Below are 21,997 nucleotides of genomic sequence, written 5' to 3' on the forward strand. Positions count from 1 at the left end.
CCACAAATAAGGGGGGGGTCAACCTATTCTCCAAAGCACCTGAGGGCAGGACAAGAAGCAACGGATGGAAACCCATCAAGGAGAGAAGTAAGCTAGAATTAAGGAGAAATTTCCTAACAGGAAGGACAATCAACCAGTGGAACAACTTGCCACCAGAAATCGTGGGCACTCCATCACTGGAGATTTTTAAGAAGAGACTGGACATTCACCTGTGTGAATAGGTTCTCCTGCTTGAGAAGGGGGTTGGACTAGAAGACCTCCAAGGTCCCTTCTAACTATTCCCATTTCTATTCTATTCTATTCTATTCTATTCTATTCTATTCTATTCTATTCTATTCTATTCTATTCCTTATTCTATTCTATTCCTATTTCTATTGCTATTTTATTTTATTCTATTCTATTCTATTCTCCATTCTATTCTATTCTCTACTCTGTTCTATTCTATTCTGTTCTATTCTATTCTATTCTATTCTATTCTATTCTATTCTATTCTATTCTATTCTATTCTATATTCCATTATTCTGTTCTGTTCCTGTTCCTGTTCCTGTTCCGCTCCATTCCATTCCATTTCCATTCCATTCCATTCTATTCTATTCTATTCTATTCTATTCTATATTTCTATTCTATTCTATATTTCTATTCTATTCTATTCTATTCTAAATTCTATTCTATTTTATTCATTTTCCATCTATTCTGTTCTATGCTATGCTATTCTAATTTTTCATCTATTCTGTTCTGTTCTATTCTAATTTTCCATTTATTCTATTCCATTCCTTATTCTTTCCTATTCTCTATTCTATTCTATTCTAGCTAGGGAAGTGGTACTTATTTATCTACTCGCATTTGCATGCTTTGGAACGAAGTGGGCAGGAGCTGGGGCAAGGAGCGGGAACTCGCCCCATCATGTGGCGCTCGGCCCTCGAATCTGATCGATCAGCTCTTCAGCTGACAAGTTCGGCCTCTTTAACCGCTGAGTCGTCGCGCCCCCCCTGCTAAACTGAGTAGATACGGGTAAATCGGGAGCCTTTGGTGAAGGAGAGAAGAGTCTCCTTTCCTAGAAGTGGAACAGACTGAGGCCTTGAGTGCAGTCCAATTGCCAGCTTCGCACTTGGCGTGAGGAGGACGGGCCCGCCGGTTCCCGAACCGTCGTCCGTCGAAGCTGCTGAAGAACCGCCATCCCTGCGGAAAGAGGGACGTTGCAGCTCCGAGGACGGTGTTCTTTTGGACCTCCTTCAGGCTTTGTCTCGGAGTTGCCTGCGGTGCGTCTTGCTCTTTGCGTACAGCCCAGGCCAAAAAGAGCCTGGCACTGAGCAGCTGTTTGTGTCACTGGGGAACACCAGTAAGTAAGCAAATGGCCGTGATTAGCAGTAGGGCGCCTGTCCTAGACCAGGGTGACTTTGAAGTGAGTGAAATAGCCGTTGGCAAGGCAAATGGATACGGAGGGTCCAAAGTTGGTAAATGATGTGTGCTGTCACAAGCTTGATTGCTTTGTTGTGTTAATATTTATGGAGGAGTTAAGGAGCCTTCCCCCCCATTGGGATGGATAGACACAGAAGCGTAGCAAAGAGGGACACATAGGAGTTTGCTAAATTGTCGCTGGCTTCTCTATCGCTTCCGATTGGGTTTTCTTTTAAACTACTTTTTCTTTAAGAAAAATGATCTCCTGTGCCAACTTTTTTTATAGATTGGATGGTTGATGCTGCTAAGACAGGGGTTCTCAACCTTGGCAACTTTAAGACTTGTGGACTTCAACTCCCAGAATTCCTCAGCCAGCAAAGCTGGCTGAGGAATTCTGGGAGTTGAAGTCCACAAGTCTTAAAGTTGCCAAGGTTGAGAACCCCTGTTCTAAGAGAAGGATTAGCGTTCTATCTTTGTGGCCCTGTCAGGGGGGGGGGAAACCCAAGGGAGTTAAGATTTGGGGCCAAATCTCCATTATTTTCCATTGGATTCCATTTTTCATTTTATGTAGCGCTACCAAAATTTGGGCTTCAGAAGCTCAGATGGCCACTAGGTGGCTGCCAAGAATGAGTGCTTTCTCTATCTCTTTGCTGCCATCTACTGATCCTATGTTCCTCTTGCAACTTAGATTTGGTGGCTTTCGTACAATATAATATTTTGGGGATATTCTGTTGTAGAAGAGAAAAAAGACCCTCCTTGCCATGGCACAGGAAGGCTGTTAGAAGGAAATTAGAATATCTTTTTGCTGTACGTGAGGATATATTGGTTCTAAATTGAAAATAATGCAGCTGCAAGTCTTTTAACGCCCCCCCCCCGTTCATCTCAATAAATCTTGTTAAAAAGAACTCTGAGAGAATAATGCTTGGGAAAGAATCACTTCCCGTTTTAAGCAAGTAACAAACAACTTGACACTGAATGGGCGTGTCTGAAACTAAAAATCAGTTTATTGCACACTCTTGCTTCTCTATTTCACGTGTCCTTCCAGCCATTTAATTAAGCTATATTTTGTTTTCAAACCTGTTGCAGATCCAGCTTGTTAACGACACAGCTCACTTTTAGCCAAATTGTAAAATATTTTTCTCAGATCCAGAAGCAGGTGTCCTTTCCTAACCACAGTGATGTCAGAAAGATGAAATATGTGTTGCTGTCTCCCAATACAAACTCCACCCTTTTGTGCAAGGATCATTTTACATTTTATTCCCTTCCTCGCCCTAACCCAGAGAGGGCTTATTTATTTGCTTGCTTGCCAATCCTAAAGGTCAAGATACATTATTTTTCAAGTAAATTGTTCCCAAATCTATTCCCAATCCACAATCGGATTTTCTTTGAAGAGAACACTTAAGGAACCAATTCAGATCTTCAGCAATCTTGTTTTGTATTCAGAATACTTACGTATCAATTACTATATGTTTCATGCTGAAAACTAATGAAACCAAATCGTTTTTGTTCCATTTCACTTTTTGTTCTAATTTTCAATCAAATGCTGATAGGGAAACTCAACCAGTTCCAATCTGAGAGGGCGTAAAATGGGGGTCTTCAAACTCGGCCCTTTTATGACTCATGGACTTCAACTCCCAGAATTCCTCAGCCAGCGTGCCTGGCTGAGGAATTCTGGGAGTTGACATCCACAAGGTCTTCTAATGGAATGAAAATCCTAGGACAGTGATGGCAAACCTTTTAGAGATTGAGTGCCCAAACTACAACCCAAAACCCACTTATGCATCGTCAAGTGCCGGGTGGGTGTGGCCAATTGGTTGAGCGTGGCTGCGGTGGTAACAGCAGACTGGGTGGGACTAAAAAGTTCAATCAATTCCAACTTTGCAAGATCTTTTTTTTTTCCCGCGAGAAGTTGAAATTGACTGAACTTTTTGTTTTTGCACACGGCGGAGGCCTAAAGCGAAAAGGTTTTTAAAAACCCACCTGAAGGCCTAGGACTGGGGTGATGGCTCGTGTGCCCACAGAGAGGGCTCTGAGTGCCACCTCTGGCACCCGTGCCATCACTGTCCTAGGATATTTCCAGGGATGAAATGAAGGACACCTTCTTTGTAAGCTACTTAAGAGTTCCCAAAGGACAGGCAAGATACGAATACAATAAATGAACGGTAAAATTGAACGAATACATTCCAGATCGGTCTAACTTCGTTAATGCTGGTGGACCTTCTATCCCCTGGTGGACCTTCCTGGCATGGCATTTGTCTTCTGCCTGGACCTACTTCTGCTTCCTGTCTCTTGTTTCTGAACTTGGAGGGAGATTTCAGCTGGTTTAACTGTTCCTCAAGTGTCCATCCTAGGATTGCTCCACCAGAATTGGGTGACAAACTGGGTAAAATGTTCAGAATGTGAGTTTGACTTCTTAGGGCGTTGTTTTAAGGATAATTAGCCGTGGTGATGCAGTGGTTAGAGTGCAGTAGTGCAGGTTACTTCTGCTGACTGCTGGCTGCCAGTAGTTCGATTCTCACCGACTCAAGGTTGACTCAGCCTTTGATCCTTTGATGAAGACCTAGATCAGTGGTTCTCAACCTTTTTAATGCCGTGACCCCCAACCGGTTGTAAGTCGAGGACTACTCAACTGGTGCAGCACCATTTGCAGAATGGGACTTTTGGCGGGCTCAGCAGGGCAGAGACAGCCTGGACAATTCCTATTGGCTTTTGAAAGCCAATAGAATTAGACTCTATTCAAGAGAGTCTGTTCTCTTGGCTTTCAAAAGCCAATAGAATAAAAGGGAGTAGCACAGCTAAGGAAAAGGGGGAAAAAATGGTGGACTGCGTTGTTTGGCGACCCCCGTGAAATGGTTGTTCGACCCCAAATGGGGTCCCGATCCACAGGTTGAGAACCATTGACCTAGATTGTTGGGGGCAAATATGATGACTGTAAAGCCCTGTGAAGTGATCTATAAGTTTAAATGCTCTAACTATTGCTATCTAAGCCGTGGTGGCTCAGTGGTTAGAATGCAGTATTGCCAGCTAACTCTGCCCAATGTCTGAAGTTTGATCCTGACGGGCTCAAGGTCGACTCGGCCTTCCATACTTCCAGGGTCGGTAAAATGAGGACCCAGATTGTTGGGGGCAAGATGCTGACTGTCAATTGCTTAGAGAGGGCTGTAAAGCTCTGTGAAAGCGGTCTATAAGTCTTAAGTTCTATTGCTATTGCTATCTAAGCCCTGGTGGCCCGGTGGTTAGAATGCAGCACTGCAGGCTAGGTCTGCCGACAGCCAGCAGTTCGATCTTGACCAGCTCATGGTTGACTCAGCCTTCTGTCCTTGCGAGGTCGGTAAAATCAGTGTATCGTTACCTCTTACATCACATAAGCTGGTTAGCTGTGAAATATTACCTTGACAATGAAACGTGATTGACAAAAATGAAAACCATCTATTTTAAAATGGATTTTAAATAATGAAATAGAATTGTTCAATTGTTCCGCTGTGAGTTGTGCCGCGGCAAGTTGACTGTGGCAGAGTTAGCCGTGGCAAGTTGTCCCACCCCCTTCTTTAAGGCGCTGCAGGTAATAACCGAGAAGGTCTTTGTGTCTGTGAATCAGCCTCCTCCTCCCCCCCCCCCATCATTCAGGAGCGCTGGCACTCGGCATGCTTGGGAAGGAATTCCACTTTAATCCGGAGCCAAGCACGAACAGCCACAGGCAGCCCCCAACTGACCTTGGTGACCCAATTTCCAAGCAAGACCTGCTTTTAGACTGTACCATCTCGAGCTCCCCATAAAGATATTTTGCCACCGGTCAAGAATACACCCACGATTAGAGAAAATGGCTAAAAAAACCACACAGATTTTAAGCCAGAATTATTTTCGTTAGGCGTCATTGTAGGAAACTATGACAAAGAGCGTGTGTATGTATGTGTATGTATATTTAATATATATTAAAAATTACATTAAAAATTGAAGAATAGCGATTCCTGGGTACATACTTTTCAGTAAAAAAGGGAAGCGATCACCAGGAAATAAAACACCAAGGTTTTAATAAATAAAATCAAGCTTTCAATGGCTAACATCTGCCATCATCATCAGGATACAAGCCAGCTAGTGAGGAAACCTGCTTATAAGCATAGCCACACCTAAACTCTACGCATGGACCTTGTAACAGGTCCAAGCCAACTAATCCTTGCTTCACTTACAGCCTTCAGTGATTCTTTCTTATAGCTCTTACTTACATCCACACAACCACCCACTTCCCCCCTCCCTTTAGTTCTTGAGTCATATAGGCAACGTGTGTACATATATATTTTTCTGAGGTTTTCGCGGGTGTTTGTATGTAGGTCTTTGGTTATTCGGGTTTTCTCCTGCGTAAAATTGGAAGTGTCTTGGCGACGTTTCGACGAAGTCCCATTCGTCATCTTCAGGCTGATGATTTCAGCTTCGTGCTCCTAGAAGCACGAAGCTGAAAACACCAGCCTGAAGATGACCAATGGGACTTCGTCGAAACGTCGCCAAGACACTTCCAATTTTATGCGGGAGAAAACCCGAATAACCAAAGACCTATAGATAGATAGATAGATAGATAGATAGATAGATAGATATAGATATAGATATAGAGATAGATATAGATATATATGTGTGTGTGTGTGTGTGTGTGTGTATGTATGTATGTATGTATGTATGTATGTATGTATGTAGGTCTTTGGTTAGTCGGGTTTTCTCCTGCGTCAAATTGGAACTGTCTTGGCGATGTTTCAACAAAGTCCCATTCGTCATCTTCAGGCTGGTGTTTTCGGCTTCGTGCTTCTAGGAGCAAAGCAAGAAGCCGAAAATACCAGCCTGAAAATAACGAATGGGACTTCGTCGAAACGTCGCCAAGACACTTCCAATTTTACGTGGGAGAAAACCCGAATAACCAAAGACCTACATACAAACACCTGCAAAAACCTCAGAAAACACACATACACATATATATATAATATTACACGTATTAACTGCGGTGAGAATTGCGTTCGCTCAACAGTGGAAAAACAAAGATTTAACCACGGAGGAAGAGTTCATTAAAACATTTATTGGATTGCGCAGAAATGGATAGATGGATGCTGAAAGTGAAAGAAGATTTAGTATACTTTAGGAAGGTGGGATATCTTTTCTCAATGGCTAGAAAAAACGCGGCAGAGAGAAAGGAGTTTAACACGGATTCGTAAGTTAAATGTTGGAACCCAGACAATCTGTTGCAGATAGAATATTAAGCATTGGTGACTATAAAAACTAATAAAAACATATATGGGGGGGGGCCGGGGAAAAGATATTTTGCCACCAGAACGTCAGAGCGGTTGGTACACAATTTCCCTCTTGTGCACGGAAAAGACGGAGCCAGCAGCTGCTGACTAACCGATTGACCTGGGGCTCTTTTACTGCTGTGGCATGAAATACCGTAGGTGGGTGCCTGACATACCTTCGTTGGTGAGCCCTGTTTCCATAAATACTCGGTTTAGATATCCGTGCTTTGCTTAAAAAACCCAAGGAATGTGAGGTTTACCTTCGGACAGTAGCAGAAAATGGCGAACGGTAATTTGATTTAAGATCTCTGAAGGCTTTCCAGAGAAATTATAGAGCAGTGGTTCTCAACCTTTTTAATGCCGCGACCCCCAACCGGTCGTAAGTCGAGGACTACTCAACCGGTAGTAAGTCGAGGACTACTCAACTGGTGCAGCACCGTTTGCAGAATGGGACTTTTGGCGGGCTCAGCAGGGCAGAGACAGCCTGGACAATTCCTATTGGCTTTTGAAAGCCAATAGAATTAGACTCTATTCAAGAGAGTCTATTCTATTGGCTTTCAAAAGCCAATAGAATAAAAGGGAGTAGCACAGCTAAGGAAAAGGGGGAAAAAATGGCGGACTGCGTTGTTTGGCGACCCCCGTGAAATGGTCGTTCGACCCCAAATGGGGTCCCGACCCACAGGTGGAGAACCACTGTGTAAGAGGGATCCGAGGGGTCACCACTGCCTCAGCAAATTTGGGAGTTTTTCCTGGCTGTTTGAAGAAGGTGAGTGCCTGATTTGAATGGTATTCAGACTTGACTGGCAGTCAAATGAATGTGGCCCTTTATATCCACAAAGGCAAGGTAGAATGAAGTTTTAAGCTGCCTGGGATATTTCCTCACCTTTGGTGAGAAATACCTCTCTCTGGTTGATAACAGATCCGCCTAAACCTGTCTTGAAATAACAGAATAACGGAGTTGGAAGGGACCTTGGAGGTCATCTAGTCCAACCCCCTGCTCAGGCAGGAGACCCTATACCATTTCAGACAAATGGTGTCTGTCCAATCTCTTCTTAAAAACTTCCAGTGTTGGAGCATTCATCGCTTCTGGAGGCAGGTGGTTCCACTGGTTAATTGTCCTCCCTGTTAGGAAGTTTCTCCTTAGTTCCAGGTTGCTTCTCTCCTTGGTTAGTTTCCAACCTTGTCCTACCTTCAGGTGCTTTGGAGAATAGAATAGAACGGAACGGAACGAAACAGAACAGAACAGAAGAATGGAATGGAATGGAATGGAATGGAATGGAAATAGGAATAGAATAGAATAGAATAGAATAGAATAGAATAGAATAGAATAGAATAGAAATGTAAGAGTATATAGAGTAGAGTAGAGAATAGAATAGAACAGAACAGAACATCAGAATAGAATAGAATTAGAATAGAATAGAAAATATGGAATGGAATGGACATATAGAATAGAATAAACATAGAATAAAATAGAATAGCATAGAAAATATGGAATGGAATAGAAATATAGAATAGAATAGACATATACAATAGAATAGAATAGAATAGAATAGAATAGAATAGAATAGAAAATATGGAATGGAATGGAATAGTAGAATAGAATAGAATAGAATAGAATAGAATAGAATAGAATAGAATAGAAGCTGGAAGGGATTTTGGAGGTCTTCTAATCCAGCTTTGTCCCTCTTCTATGTGGCAACCCTTCAGATATTTGAACCCTGCTGTCATCTCACCCTGCTTCTTCCTTTCACTAAGACTAGACAAACCCAATTCCTGCCACTGTCCCTCCTCTTAAAGACCCCTCGCAACTTAATGAGCAGAGCACAAGTGTGAGATTTTGGATTTTTGTCTATGGATGAATCTTGGGAAAGAATTAGGTTTGAAATTCCAGCAGGCTAAACTAGAGATTAGGAGAGGAGCAAACATTATCCTAGTACATGTTTATCCATTTAAAATTTGTCCATTATTATTATTATTATTATTATTATTATTATTATTATTATTATTATTATTGGTAGGCTTGTGTGTGTCTGTCCTTTGGTATCTTAAAACGTTGGCAAGAGGTACAGACCGCATCACAGCTGGATTCAAGGCTGGAAAAAGGAAACCTAAAACACATCTTTTACCTTTCAAGGAAAGCTGCCTTTTGACAGTCATTTGGCCATTCCTGCGATGCTAGTTACGATGCGTTAAGCATTTATTCGTGCGGTTTGATGTGTTTTGGTGCAGCCCGCCTTGTTAATGTGTTCTGTAATCACGTGATCTCTCGGACCCACATTAGCCAATGTTGCATGAAGCGCCAAAGAGGTGGTCTTGTTAGTACTCTATGAAATCTCTCGAATAGCTTCAAACCACCATTTGACCTTACATCCTAGCTGAGTCTATGGCAAAACGCTTATTGCCCAAATGACAATGTTGAATGGATTACTTCTGTGCTCCCAATAGGATATTCATTTTATCTAAGATGCTGAGATCCTAGAAAGAGTGCAGAGAAGAGCAACCATGATTGATAAGGGGTCTGGAGGCTAAATCATATGATGAACGGTTGAGGGAAGTAGGTATGTCTAGCCCAGGGGTCTTCAAACTTGGCCCTTTTAAGACTTGTGGACTTCAACTCCCAGAATTCCTCAGCCAGCGTGTCCGCTGGCTGAGGAATTCTGGGAGTTGAAGTCCGCAAGTCCTAAAAGGGTCAAGTTTGAAGACCCCTGGTGTGGATCCAAGCCCGCAGTTTCATCAAAATGGCCGACTGAGGAATTCTGGGAGTTGAAGTCCACCAGTCCTAAAAGGGCCAAGTTTGAAGACTCCTGATCTGGATCCAAGCCCGCAGTTTCATCAAAATGGCCGACTGAGGAATTCTGGGAGTTGAAGTCCGCAAGTCCTAAAAGGGCCAAGTTTGAAGACCCCTGGGCTATCCTATCGAAGAGAAGGATTGGGGGGGGGGACAGGACGTGGTGGCTGTCTTCCTGTACTTGAGCAGCTGTTGCAGTGAAGAAGGGGATCCGCTTATCCTCCAAAGCGCCAGAGGGCAGGACAAGAAGCAATGGGGTGGAAGCTCGTCAAAGAGCGATTCAACCTAGAAGGAAAGCAGAAATTTCCTGATGGTGAGAACAGTCAATCAATGGAATAACTCCCAGGGTTGTGAGTGCTCCATCACTCAAGTCCCAGAGGTGCTTTTTCCAAAGAAAATGACTCTGGCATTCACTTAACAACTGCAGTGCCACAAAAAAGTTGTAAAATCGGGGTTGCCTGGTAACCTGTCTTAATGACTGTTGTGACTTACGACTGACATGGCAGACTTAATTAGGGTTGTAAGACCGTACTAACATACGGTTGTAAGACAAGTTGACTCTCTCTCTCTCTCTCTCTCTCTCTCTTTATCTTCTATCATCTATCATCTATTTATCATCTATCTTCTATCTATCTATCATCTATCATTTATCTACTATCATCTATTATCCATTTATCTATCTACCTACGTATCTATCTACTCTCTCTACTAAAATCTATCTCTATCTTCTATCATCTATTTTCTAGCTTCTACTATCTTCTATCATCTCTCTCTCTCTCCTGTCTGTCTGTCTGTCTGTCTGTCTGTCTACCTACCTACCTACCTACCTACCTACCTACCTACCTACCTACCTACCTACCTACCTATCTATCTATCTATCTATCTATCTATCTATCTATCTATCTACTATATCTCTTCTATCATCTATCTTCTATCTTCTACAGCCATTTGTCTGAAATGGTATAGGGTTTCCTGCCTGAGCAGGGGGCTGGACTAGATGACCTCCAAGGTCCCTTCTGACTTTACTACTACTACTACTACTACTACTACTACCTTCTCTCTATCTTCTATCATCTATTTTCTATTTTCTAGCGTCTATCTTCTATCATCTATCTTCTCTCCCCCCCCTCTCTCTTCTATCATCTATCTATCTATCTATCTATCTATCTATCTATCTATCTATCTATCTATCTATCATCTTTTCCTTTTGGATAATTTGGGGACAGTAGGAGGCGTCTGTCTTCCGAGGTGGCGGGCAAATCCTAAACGAAAACCCTCGTGAGATCCCTCCTTCACATTCAGCCTCCCAGGTATTCCCCAAATAAATGAGGAACGGAAGTGTGTTCTAATCTGTTAACATATTATGCCAGTAAATTGGATTGACTTCCCCTTCGCTTCCTTCCCCCTCCCCCCCCCCGCTCCTCTCTTTCTCTCGAACAAAATGTCATTTGGCAATTGACTAAAAAAAAAAAAAAGAAAAAGGAGAGTTGCTCTCCGGGCAAATTCATCGGTTGCCTGCTTATTGCATAAGAAACCCGTCGCTTCGAAAAAAGGAGAAGAGGATAAGATGGAGCCAAACTTGTCTCTGCTGGAGTGGAGAGAATTGATGGCCAGCTTGCTGGCTAGCTTGCCTTTCGCTCAGATACAGCGGCCGCTGCTTCCCCAGCCTGGTGGGTCAGCAAAAAGGAAGATAACCTTGAGAAAGCCAGAAGGATTGCTTAATGAAGGGGATCTTTCAAAGTCTCAGCTCAGCAGCTATTATGGAATTGTAAAACCCTAGATCAGTGTTTCCCAAACTTGACAATTTTAAGGCATGTGGACTTCAACTCTCAGAATTCCACAGCCAGCAACGCTGGCTGTGGAATTCTGGGAGTTGAAGTCCACATGCCTTAAAATTGTCAAGTTTGGGAAACCCTGCCCTAGATGGAGGCCAAAGGGGCCGGTGGATCTGACTACCTCCTCAACGTGGAAATTTCAAGACAGAGGGGCTTCTTTGTGCCCCACGTCTTCCTGGTTCCACAGTCAAACAGCTCAGGGCCTCGTTTGGTTTCCGCCTTCATTTGGAAACTGCCTTCCTGTACGTTGAAATCCACAGTTTCGTGTCTTCCACTGTGAGATGACAGCGGAAAGGGCTTGACCTTCTACGAGGCTCCGTTTTAAGCCTTTAAAGAGTGCCACCTTAATCCCCTCGCTCCTCTTTCCTCAAGGCTAAACATGTCCAATCCGTTTAATCGTTGTTTCAAGCTGCTGGGCAGTCACTTTCACCAAAGCCTTCCAAGAGAAAGTGAGAGTTAGAAACTGGATGAAAATTGTCCACTAGCAATGATCATTTTGAGGGGGGGGAGATCTCCACCCCCTTAATAGGAATAGGAATAAGAATTACAGAATAGAATTACAGAATAGAATAGAATTACAGAATAGAATTACAGAATGGAATGGAATAGAATAGAATAGAATAGAATAGAATAGAATAGAATAGAATAGAACAGAATAACATGGGATGGAATGGAGTGGAGTAGAATTGAATGGAGAATAGAATAGAAGAATAGAATAGAATAGAATAGAATAGAATAATGGAATGGAATGGAATAGAATAAACGTTGGAGGTCATCTAGTCCAACCCCCTGCTCAGGCAGGAAACCCTATACCATTTCAGACAAATGGCTGTCCGGTCTCTTTTTAAAAACGTCCAGTTTTGGAGCATTCACCCCTTCTGGAGGCAGGTAGTTCCACTGGTTAATTGTTCTCCCTGTCAGGAAGTTTCTCCTTAGTTCTACGTTGCTTCTCTCCTTGATTGGTTTCCATCTGTTGCTTCTTGTCCTGCTTTCAGGTGCTTTGGAGAATAGCTTGACTCCTCTTCTTTGGGGCAGCCCCTGAGATATTGGAAGACTGCTATCATGTCCCCCCTCATCCTTCTCTTCATTAAACTAGACATACCAAATTCCAGCAGCCGTTCCTTAAATGTTTTAGCCTCCAGTGCCCAGATCCTCTTTGTTGCTCTTCTCTGCCCTCTTTCTAGAATCTCAACATCTTTTTTTACATCGTGGTGACCAAAACTGGATGCCGTATTCCAAGTGTAGCCTTACCAAGGTCTTGTAAAGTGGTATTAACACACGACATGTGATCTTGATAAAGTGGAAGCCCTCCCCTGCTCTGTAAGAAGGATTGATCACCACCAGCACCCAACTGCATGTCAGCCTTTGGGAGGTATTGGCCAACCCTGACAGAGATGGCTGACCCATCAGCCCCCAAGGACCAATAGCTCATGTTCTAACCCACCTTCAGCTCCTTTTTCCCACCATCCTCCCCGGCCCCAGGATCCTGCTTATCTTTGCTCTGCATTTATTTAGCCCGGGGTTAGCATTCATAATGTCCTAGCGATAAAAGTCAGCTGTCTCTGGCATACAATGCGGGTCCAAAAATATTTGGCTCATCTGCCAAGAGTTTCAAATCCCACTTGGCAAGTTTCTAATTTTAAATGTGGTAGCAGGAAGAGAATTCAGTTCGTTCGTTTTTCTAGGCATGCAGAAGCACAGAAAATGCTTTTGGTTTAGAACAGCAGTCGCAATCCGGTGAAGGTTTGGTGAAGGAGCTTATTCAGTGGAGCAAGAGACCAAATGGTGTTGTTTTTTCTCTCTTCCCCCGTATTTGCTGCGCCGGTCTTAATACTTCCCAGTTTGGGAAAAGCCTCTATCACATTGTTGTTGTTGTTAATTGCGAAGTCATGTCTGACCCATCGCGATCCCATGGACAACGTTCCTCCAGGCCTTCCTGTCCTCTACCATCTTCTGGAGTCCATTGAAGCTCACGCCTCCTGCTTCAGTGACTCCATCCAGCCACCTCCTTCTCTGTCATCCCCTTCTTCTCTTGCCCTCCATCTTTCCCAGCATCAGGCTCTTCTGCAGGGAGTCCTTCCTTCTCATTAGGTGGCCAAAGGACTTGAGTTTCAGCTTCAGGATCTGGCCTTCTAAAGAGCAGTCGGGGTTGATCTCTTCTAGGACTGACCGGTTTGAACGCCTTGCAGTCCAGGAGACTCACAGGAGTCTTCTCCAGCCCCAGAGTTCAAAGGCCTCCATTCTTTTGCGCTCAGCCTTTCTTATGGTCCAACTTTCACAGCCATACATTGCAACTGGGGAAACCATGGCCTTCACTATACACACTTTTGTTGGCAGGGTGATGTCTCTGCATTAAAACATATTTAATGCTGCTTTTCACACTTGCCAGCTTCCAGGGGTTTAAAGACATTTTGGTTAAACATTCTGGGCATTGGCAATCTGGTGTGTTTGTACTGGGAGGCAGCAGCTTGGAAAGGCCTGTTTTAAAGTTTGAAAACTGGCAGAGGAGGAGGGGGAGGAGGGGGGAGGGGAGGAGATAGAGGAGAGGGAGGGAGCAGGAGGACTGTGGGGGTCCTTGGTGCTCTCTGAGCTGGGTGGTTTTCTTGCAGACGTTTCATGACCCAACTATGGAACATCATCAGTACTAGAAAGAATGGGGTTTGCAGAGAGGAGGAGGAGGAGGAGGAGGAAGAGGGGGGAGAACTGTGGGGTCCTTGGTGCTCTCTGAGCTGGGTGGTTTTCTTGCAGACGTTTCATGACCCAACTAGGTAACATCATCAGTGCTAGAAGGGAGTGGGTTTTATGGAGAGGAGGAGGAGGAGAAGGGACTGTGGGGTCTTTGGTGTTCTCTGTGGGGTCTTTGGTTGTTTTCTTGCAGATGTTTCATTGCCCAAGTTAGGTAACATCATCAGATCTAGAAGGGAGTAGGGTTTGTGGAATGATGGAGGAGGAGGAGGAAGGAGAAGGAAGAGGAGGAGGGGGAGGGGGAGGAGAGGAGGAGGAGGAGGAGGAAGAAGAGGAGAAGGAGGAGAAGGAGGGTGGCATTGTGGGGGTCCTTGGTGCTCTCTGAGCCTGCTATTTTCTTGCAGACATTTCATGACCCAAGTAGGTAACATTATCAGTGCTCGTAAGGAGTGGGGTTTGCGGGATGGTGGTGATGGAGGACCTAGTACTTAACAACAGCAATAGATTTATATACCCCTCTTTAATGCTTTACCTCAGTGTTTCTCTACCTTGGCAAGTTTAAGATGGGTGAACTTTAACTCCCAGAATTCCTCAGCCAGCTCTGCTGGCTGAGGAATTCTGGGAGTAGAAATCCACCCATCATAACCTTGCTAATGTTGAGAAACGCTTCTTGACAGCACCCTCTGGGTGGTTTACAACGTCAGCATATTGTCTCCAAACAATCTGGCTCCTCGCTTTACTGACTTCGGAAGGACGGAAGGTCCCAGAATCTTTTAGAAGTTGCAGGTGAAAGTATCCAAAACCCGTCCGTTTTGGGCCGTGGTTAACTTGGATAGTAGTCACCGTACTTCTCGTCCACTGTTCCACGAACTCGTCCAACGGTGGGCAGATGTAAATGAGTACTATGAAAAATTAGTAACAGGGCGTCTTACAAAATAGTAAACGGCCAACAGCGACATTTGGGTTTTTTTTTTTTAAAAAAAAATACGATGAGGAATATCATATTTTTAGATAACCAGCCATCTGTTTAGGACCATGCATTAGAATAAAAGTGAATTAATTAATAAGACGCACATGGAGTTTATTTAAAGAAGAAGGCATTTGGGAAAAATTCCTGTCTCTGGAAGTCAATGATCCTGCCCCCTTTCAAAGCCCCCCTGGCCCAGGACTGTTTCTTTACCCCCAGCCCCAAACATTAACTAAGGTCTTTTAGGGCTTCAGTGTATTCAAGGGGAGACACAGTTGCTTACCGCAGCCAGATCTGGGCTGCCAAAATCTCCCAAAGAGCAATGAGTCCTCGTCCTTCTCTTTGTTAAACTAGACATTCCCAACTCCACCGATTGTAATTCATATACTTTAGCCTTAACAGAATAATAGTTGGAAGGGACCTTGGACGTCTTCTAGTCCAACCCTGGGCTCAAGCAGGAGATCCTATAGGGTTAGGTCACCATGAACTCGTAGAGCAAAATGGACATCGCCAATGAACTCGGAGTGCTTGAGTATGGTTAGAAGGGCACTGACCTTTCTAGGCTGCCCTCTCTATGTTTCCTGGTAAAATACATGGGAAAATCCCATTGGAGGAAAATTCCACTTAGGGTTAGGGTTAGGTCACCATGAACTCGTAGAGCAAAATGGACATCGCCAACAAACCCGGAGTGCTTGGGTATGGTTAGGAGGGCACTGACTTTTCTATGCTGTCCTATCTATGTTTCCTGGTAAAATACATGGGAAAATCCCATTGGAGGAAAATTCCACTTAGGGTTAGGGTTAGGTCACCATGAACTCGTAGAGCAAAATGGACATCGCCAATGAACTCGGAGTGCTTGGGTATGGTTAGGGGGGCACTGACTTTTCTAGGCTGCCCTATCTATATTTCCTGGTAAAAGACATGGGAAAATGCCATTGGAGGAAAATTCCACTTAGGGTTAGGGTTAGGTCACCCCGAACTCATAGAGCAAAATGGACATCGCCAATGAACTCGGAGTGCTTGGGTATGGTTAGGGGGGCACTGACTTTTCTAGGCTGCCCTATCTATATTTCCTGGTAAAAGACATGGGAAAATGCCATTGGAGGAAAATTCCACTTAGGGTTAGGGTTAGGTCACCCCGAACTCATAGAGCAAAATGGACATCGCCAATGAACTCGGAGTGCTTGGGTATGGTTAGGGGGGCACTGACTTTTCTAGGCTGCCCTATCTATATTTCCTGGTAAAAGACATGGGAAAATCCCATTGGAGGAAAATTCCACTTAGGGTTAGGGTTAGGTTGCCATGAACTCATAGGGCAAAATGGACATCGCCAACAAACTCGGAGTGCTTGGGTATGGTTAGGAGGGCACTGACTTTTCTAGGCTGCCCTCTCTATGTTTCCTGGTAAAATGCATGGGAAAATCCCACTGGAGGAAAATTCCACTTAGGGTTAGGTCACCATGAACTCCTAGAGCAAAATGGACATCACCAACGAATTTGGAGTGCTTGGGTATGGTTAGGAAGGCACTGAGCGTTCTAGGCTGCCCTATCTATGTTTCCTGGTAAAATACATGGGAAAATCCCATTGGAGGAAAATTCCATTTAGGGTTAGGGTTAGGTCGCCACGGACTCATAGGGCAAAATGGACTTCGCCAACAAACTCGGAGTACTTGGGTATGGTTAGGAGGGCACTGACTTTTCTAGGCTGCCCTCTCTATGTTTCCTGGTCAAATACATGGGAAAATCCCATTGGAGGAAAATTCCACTTAGGGTTAGGGTTAGGTCACCATGAACTCATAGAGCAAAATGGACATCGCCAACAAACTCGGAGTGCTTGGGTATGGTTAGGAGGGCACTGACCTTTCTAGGCTGCCCTATCTATCTTTCCTGATCAAATACATGGGAAAATCCCACTGGAGGAAAATTCCACTTATACCATTCCAGGCAAGTGACTGTCCAGTCTCTTCTTAAAAGCCTCCAGTGATGGAGCACCCACAAATTCTGAAGGCAAAGCTGTTCCACTGATTAATTGTCCTTGTTGTTAGGAAATAGTCGGGAGCCCTCCCCTCCCACCGTGGCGAGTAGTCAAGGGCACAGTGGCACTCCCCTCCTCTCACCCGCTCCAGGGCCAGTCTGCGTGGCAAATGGCAAAGGCCCATGGTTTTCCTGCCCCTCATCCCTTCTTCCTCTTTTTTTTCTCTCTCTCTCTCTTTGTGCAGTTGTGCGGCTGTGGGCTCCTGGGCGTGGGAATATGGCTCTCCGTCTCCCAAGGAAACTTTGCCACGTTTTCTCCCAGTTTCCCGTTGCTGTCGGCTGCCAACCTGGTCATCGCCATTGGTACCGTTGTCATGGTAACGGCCTTCCTGGGCTGCCTGGGTGCCATCAAGGAGAACAAGTGCCTGCTTTTAAGTGTAAGTCGGTTTGTGGACGAGTCTCCTCTTTCACGCCCCGGGAAAAAAAATGCCTTTTTATTTTCCTCCTCAAAGCCTCCAACATCTGCTGACCATGCAAAAACATCCGATGTTAGCAGCGTTGACAGATTCGCTGTAGTTGTTAAGTTAGTAACTCAGTTGTTAAGTGAATCTGGCTTCCCCCTGGACTTTGCTTGATGGAAGGTCGCAAAAGGAGATCACGTGACTCCCCGGGGACACTAAAGCCGTCGTAAATAAGGGTCGGTTGCCCAGAGGCTGAATTTTGAACACGTGGCCCTGGGGCTGCTGCATAAGCGTGAAAAACGATCACGACTCACTTTTTCCAGTGCCGTTGTAACTTTGAACGGTGACTCAACGCAGTGTTGTAAGTCAAGGGCCATCTTCTCGACCATCTGGGGCTCCCCAGTTGCCTTCAAGGGTCGTGCCCGTCGAGCGCAATACAGCCATCCAACCGATCAAGAGTTGATTTGCCATCACTGAGGCGGAATCAGTTCTGGGTGGGATCAGAACTGACCCATCAGTTGAAGCTGGGCAAAGCTTTCCTTCTACCCCCCCCCCCAAACTCATAACCCCCAGCTGTGATTTAAGCAGGAGCCATTACTTCAAGAAGACACAACCAATCACGGTCCTGCTGCCGTGGGGGCACTGTCTCTCTTGGGGGGATTCAATCAGAGCTTATTTCCCTTGTTGTTTTAATTACGCCTAAGTAGGTTAATGCAACTATCCCGCTCGCGTTTTCCTACACCAGTGATGGCGGACCTTTTAGAGACCGAGTGCCCAAATCACAACCCCCAAACCCTCTTATTTATCGCAAAGTGCCAGGCCGCATCAACATTGTGTTGCCCCCAGGGGTGTGCTTGGGGCGTGGCCCACTGGGTGGGCACAGCCCACTGGATGGGCATGGCTGCGGTGGTCACGGCAGACTGGGTGGGCGTGGCTGCGGTGGGCATGGCCACCTGGATGTTGCTCATGGAGGGGACGCCGGTGGGGGCCGGGCAGATTTGGGGGAGATCCAGGGGTGGGGCGATGGGCAGGAAACCCAGCATAGATGGCGGGAGGCACGCAATCCTAGCTGGGACTGGGGGGCCATAGTGCCAATGGGGATCCGGCTTTCCTTGCTTGGGGGTGGCCTTTGGACCTGCGCAAGCTGCTGGTAGCAGCGGCGGCACACGTGCCCACAGAGAGTGCTCTGAGTGCCACCTCTGGCGCGCGTGCCATAGGTTCACCACCACTGTCCTATACGGTGAGATGTTCCAAATCCTTTCCGTTCTCCGATTACTCTGACACTCCGCTCTGTTCCTGTTCTTCTTTTCTTTCAGTTTTTTGTCGTTTTGCTGATCATTCTCCTGGCTGAGCTGATAGTGCTGATTTTGTTCTTTGTTTATATGGACAAGGTATGTATTTATATAGCCACACACAGACACAAACACACACAGACACAGGCAGAGAGACAGACAGACAGGCCACTAGGCTGGTTCGCTCATCCTCAGAACCAAAGCTTCTTTTCTGTAGCATAATTCCTTGGGAGGGAAAAAAAACCAAATACATGCATGCATCTTCCCTCAAAAAGACAGTGAGCATCAAGTCAGATTTTAGAGAAAAGGTACATTCAGTCGAATGAAGAAAGACACCAGATCTAGGTCAAGGAAGAAATAACGAAATTAACAGTTTTATTTATGGTGCTCTGCATGACCTGTCAGAGGAACAGCTGTTGGCCTTTGCCAAACCGTAATTCTTTGGATTCAAATTATATACCAATAGAAGGAAAAGTCTTTAGAAATATGAGTTTGCATCCCAGGTTCCCAACTCAACACTTATGAGGTGTATTTACAGCTGAATCAACTCACTCCCAAAAGAAACATCTGTTTATGAAGGGGGGAAAGAAAATAGCTCGAAAAGACACCTTTGTGTGGGATGATGCTTTTATACCGTTGGTTTTAGAGCAGTGGTTGGTTTTTTATACCGTTGGTTTTAGAGCAATGCTGGCTGTGGAATTCTGGGAGTTGAAGTCCACATGCCTTAAAATTGTCAAGGTTGAGAAACACTGTTTTAGAGCTTAATATTAGTAATAGTATCATTAATGGCAGTCATGATTAATGCTAATGCTAATATAAATAACGTTTAAATATTTGTCATTATCAGGGTTATCTGGGCTCTTTTCAATCGGGGTTTGAGGTGGGGGCATGATTGACATTAATTACATTTATTGATGATATTTAGCCGTCCTGCGTGTCCTTGTTCTCCGTGTCCTTGTTCTCTCGCTGGAGTATCATTCTGGAACAAGTAAGGGAGCTGGGTGTGGGATGCAGAGTTGCAGGGACTCTTCTCCAGGCCTGCTTCCCTTCAGATTACAGTGTTTCTCAACCTTGACCATTTTAAGGCATGTGGACTTCAACTCCCAGAATTCCACAGCCAGCAATGCTGGCTGTGGAATACTGGGAGTTGAAGTCCACATGCCTTAAAATGGTCAAGGTTGAGAAACACTGCTTCAGAAGGAGAGAGGTCAAATGAAACCCCCTGATTTGTGGGGGTCCTTGAAGAGTCAGTGCTCTCTCCACTCCTACATGAGGCCTCTGGGGAGGTCATCTATCAGCAGGGGATCAGGTATCATGAGTAGGCTGCTGGTTGCTCAGACACATCAATCAAACTGTGGCTTACTGACTGATGCGCCAAGGATTTTCCCCACAGGGGGAGGCCTGGGAAAAGGGGGGGGCAGACCCGAGCAGCCTCACAAAGCTGAGTGGCTGCATGACCCCTGGATTCAGGGAGGTCCCTTCCCTAGTTCTGAGTGAGTTGTGCCTCCCCCAGACCAGGGGTAGGCAACCTTGGCTCTTTTATGACTCGTGGACGTCAACAAGCTGGCTCAGGAATTCTGGGAGTTGAAGTCCACCAGGCATAAAAGAGCCAAGGTGGCCTACCCTTGCCCCAGACCAAACAGGGGCACAATTTGGGGGTGTGTTTGTGTGTCTTCCTGCACCCTTAGCTCCTTCCAAACAGATGTAGCCAGGAAAATCTTTTGCACAGATCTGTCTTGCGTTGCGCTCCTTCCTGGATTAGGAGGCTCTTGTGTGTTTCTTCGTGCGTGGGCTACTCTCCACGGGGCTGCAATGCACATTTAGAATAGAATAGAGCTGGAAGGGACCTCGGAAGTCTTCTAGTCCAGCCCCCTGCTCAAGCAGGAGAACCTAGACCATCTCAGACAAGTAACTGTCCAGTCTCTTCTTAAAAAACTCCAGTGATGGAGCGCCCACGATTTCTGGTGGCAGAGCTGTTCCACTGGTTAATTGTCCTCTCTGTCAGGAAGTTTCTCCTTAATTCCAGGTTGCTTCTCTTTTGGGTCAGTTTCCAACCATTGCTTCTTGTCCTGCCCTCTGGTGCTCTGAAGAATAGTTTGACCCCTCTTTGTGGCAGCCTCTCAAATGCTGGGATACTGCTAATGTCACCCCTATTTCTTCTTTTCTTTAGACTAGCCATGAAAATAAGAAATAGGGGAGATATGACAGCAGTATTCCAGTATTTGAGGGGCTGCCACAAAGAAGAGGGGGGTCAAGTTATTTCGAAAGGGGGCAGCTCCAATCACATTGTAGCAGCTGTAATTTTGACTTTTTGGATGCTACTCTGCAGAGACCCCTTTGTGTACTGAGGAATTTTTCTCCAAAAGCCAGTTTGAAGCCGGGAATTCTCCACCCCGTTAGTGATGATTCTGTTCCGTTTGTCTCGTATCTTTACGCTGTGCCCCAACCCAAGTCACGTGAAAATTCATACCTGCGGGAAGTAACAATTAAAACAGTTCATTATGTGAAATAGGTGAGCGAAAGCGCAAAGCAGGACTTGAAGGAGGGCCTCAAGCTGTATAACACAGAAAATAACGTCGGGCTGAAGAATGCGTGGAATATCATTCAAGCAGAGGTAAGACCTAAGCGCTTACTTACGTCTTTGCAAACCAAGGGCTACCAGATCTGAGTCAGAAACTAGAAAACCACTGCAGGAGAGCCGATAAGTCTTTGCTGTTCTGTGGCTGCCATCTGCTGGCATTTGCTCGCTCTAGCAATCCGCATTTTCTTTCCTTCTGAACTTAATAAACACTCATCTATGTACTACATATGTCCTCTGTAAGTCTGCGCTGCTTGTAACCTCCTGCAACATTGTTCATCGCTGAAAAGGCTGCTGTCATGGTTCCGATAGAGCAGACATGTCCAACACAAGGCCCGGGGGCCGGATGCGGCCCGCGAAGTGGTTTCATGTGGCCCACGAAGCCATCCTGGAAACAGCGAGGGAACGGCCCCCGCTGCCATGGCCCTGGCCCAGGTCGGCCGGGAGCCAATGTACAATTTTGTGGTGGCCCTCTATGCTGAAACGCATTCAGTCTTAGCTTCACAAGGCCGTCCGGAAACAGTGAGGAACCAGCCCCTGCCGCGTTGGCCCACCCCCTGGGTGCATGCTGGGGAGGGGTCACCCTTTGTGAGGAATGAAGAAATGCACCATCACCTGGAAGTGGCCAGCACATGGCCCTTGCCTACTTCATATATCCGGCTTCATGGGCTCTGGCGGAGGGGTTTCAACAGGCAGTGAGGCTCCTCCAGTGGACCGTGCCTTGGCGCTTGCCCCGATCCCACCCCCTT

General features: G+C 45.5%; 1 protein-coding gene across 2 annotated transcripts in view; it reads left to right on the plus strand.

Moving 5' to 3' along the window:
* Positions 1-21,997, plus strand: part of TSPAN9 (tetraspanin 9) — a 75,687-nt gene that overhangs the window by 48,843 nt on the left and 4,847 nt on the right. For both annotated transcript variants that reach the window (XM_039368538.1, XM_039368536.1), the window contains 3 exons: positions 17,163-17,354; positions 18,695-18,769; positions 21,183-21,284. In XM_039368538.1, the coding sequence (XP_039224472.1) occupies positions 17,163-17,354; positions 18,695-18,769; positions 21,183-21,284 (369 nt within the window). The remainder of the gene's footprint in view (positions 1-17,162; positions 17,355-18,694; positions 18,770-21,182; positions 21,285-21,997) is intronic.

This window comes from Crotalus tigris, unplaced genomic scaffold (genome assembly GCF_016545835.1).
Source record: "Crotalus tigris isolate CLP2741 ecotype Arizona unplaced genomic scaffold, ASM1654583v1 scf7180000020820.259583, whole genome shotgun sequence".
In the NCBI taxonomy this organism is placed as follows: domain Eukaryota; kingdom Metazoa; phylum Chordata; class Lepidosauria; order Squamata; family Viperidae; genus Crotalus; species Crotalus tigris.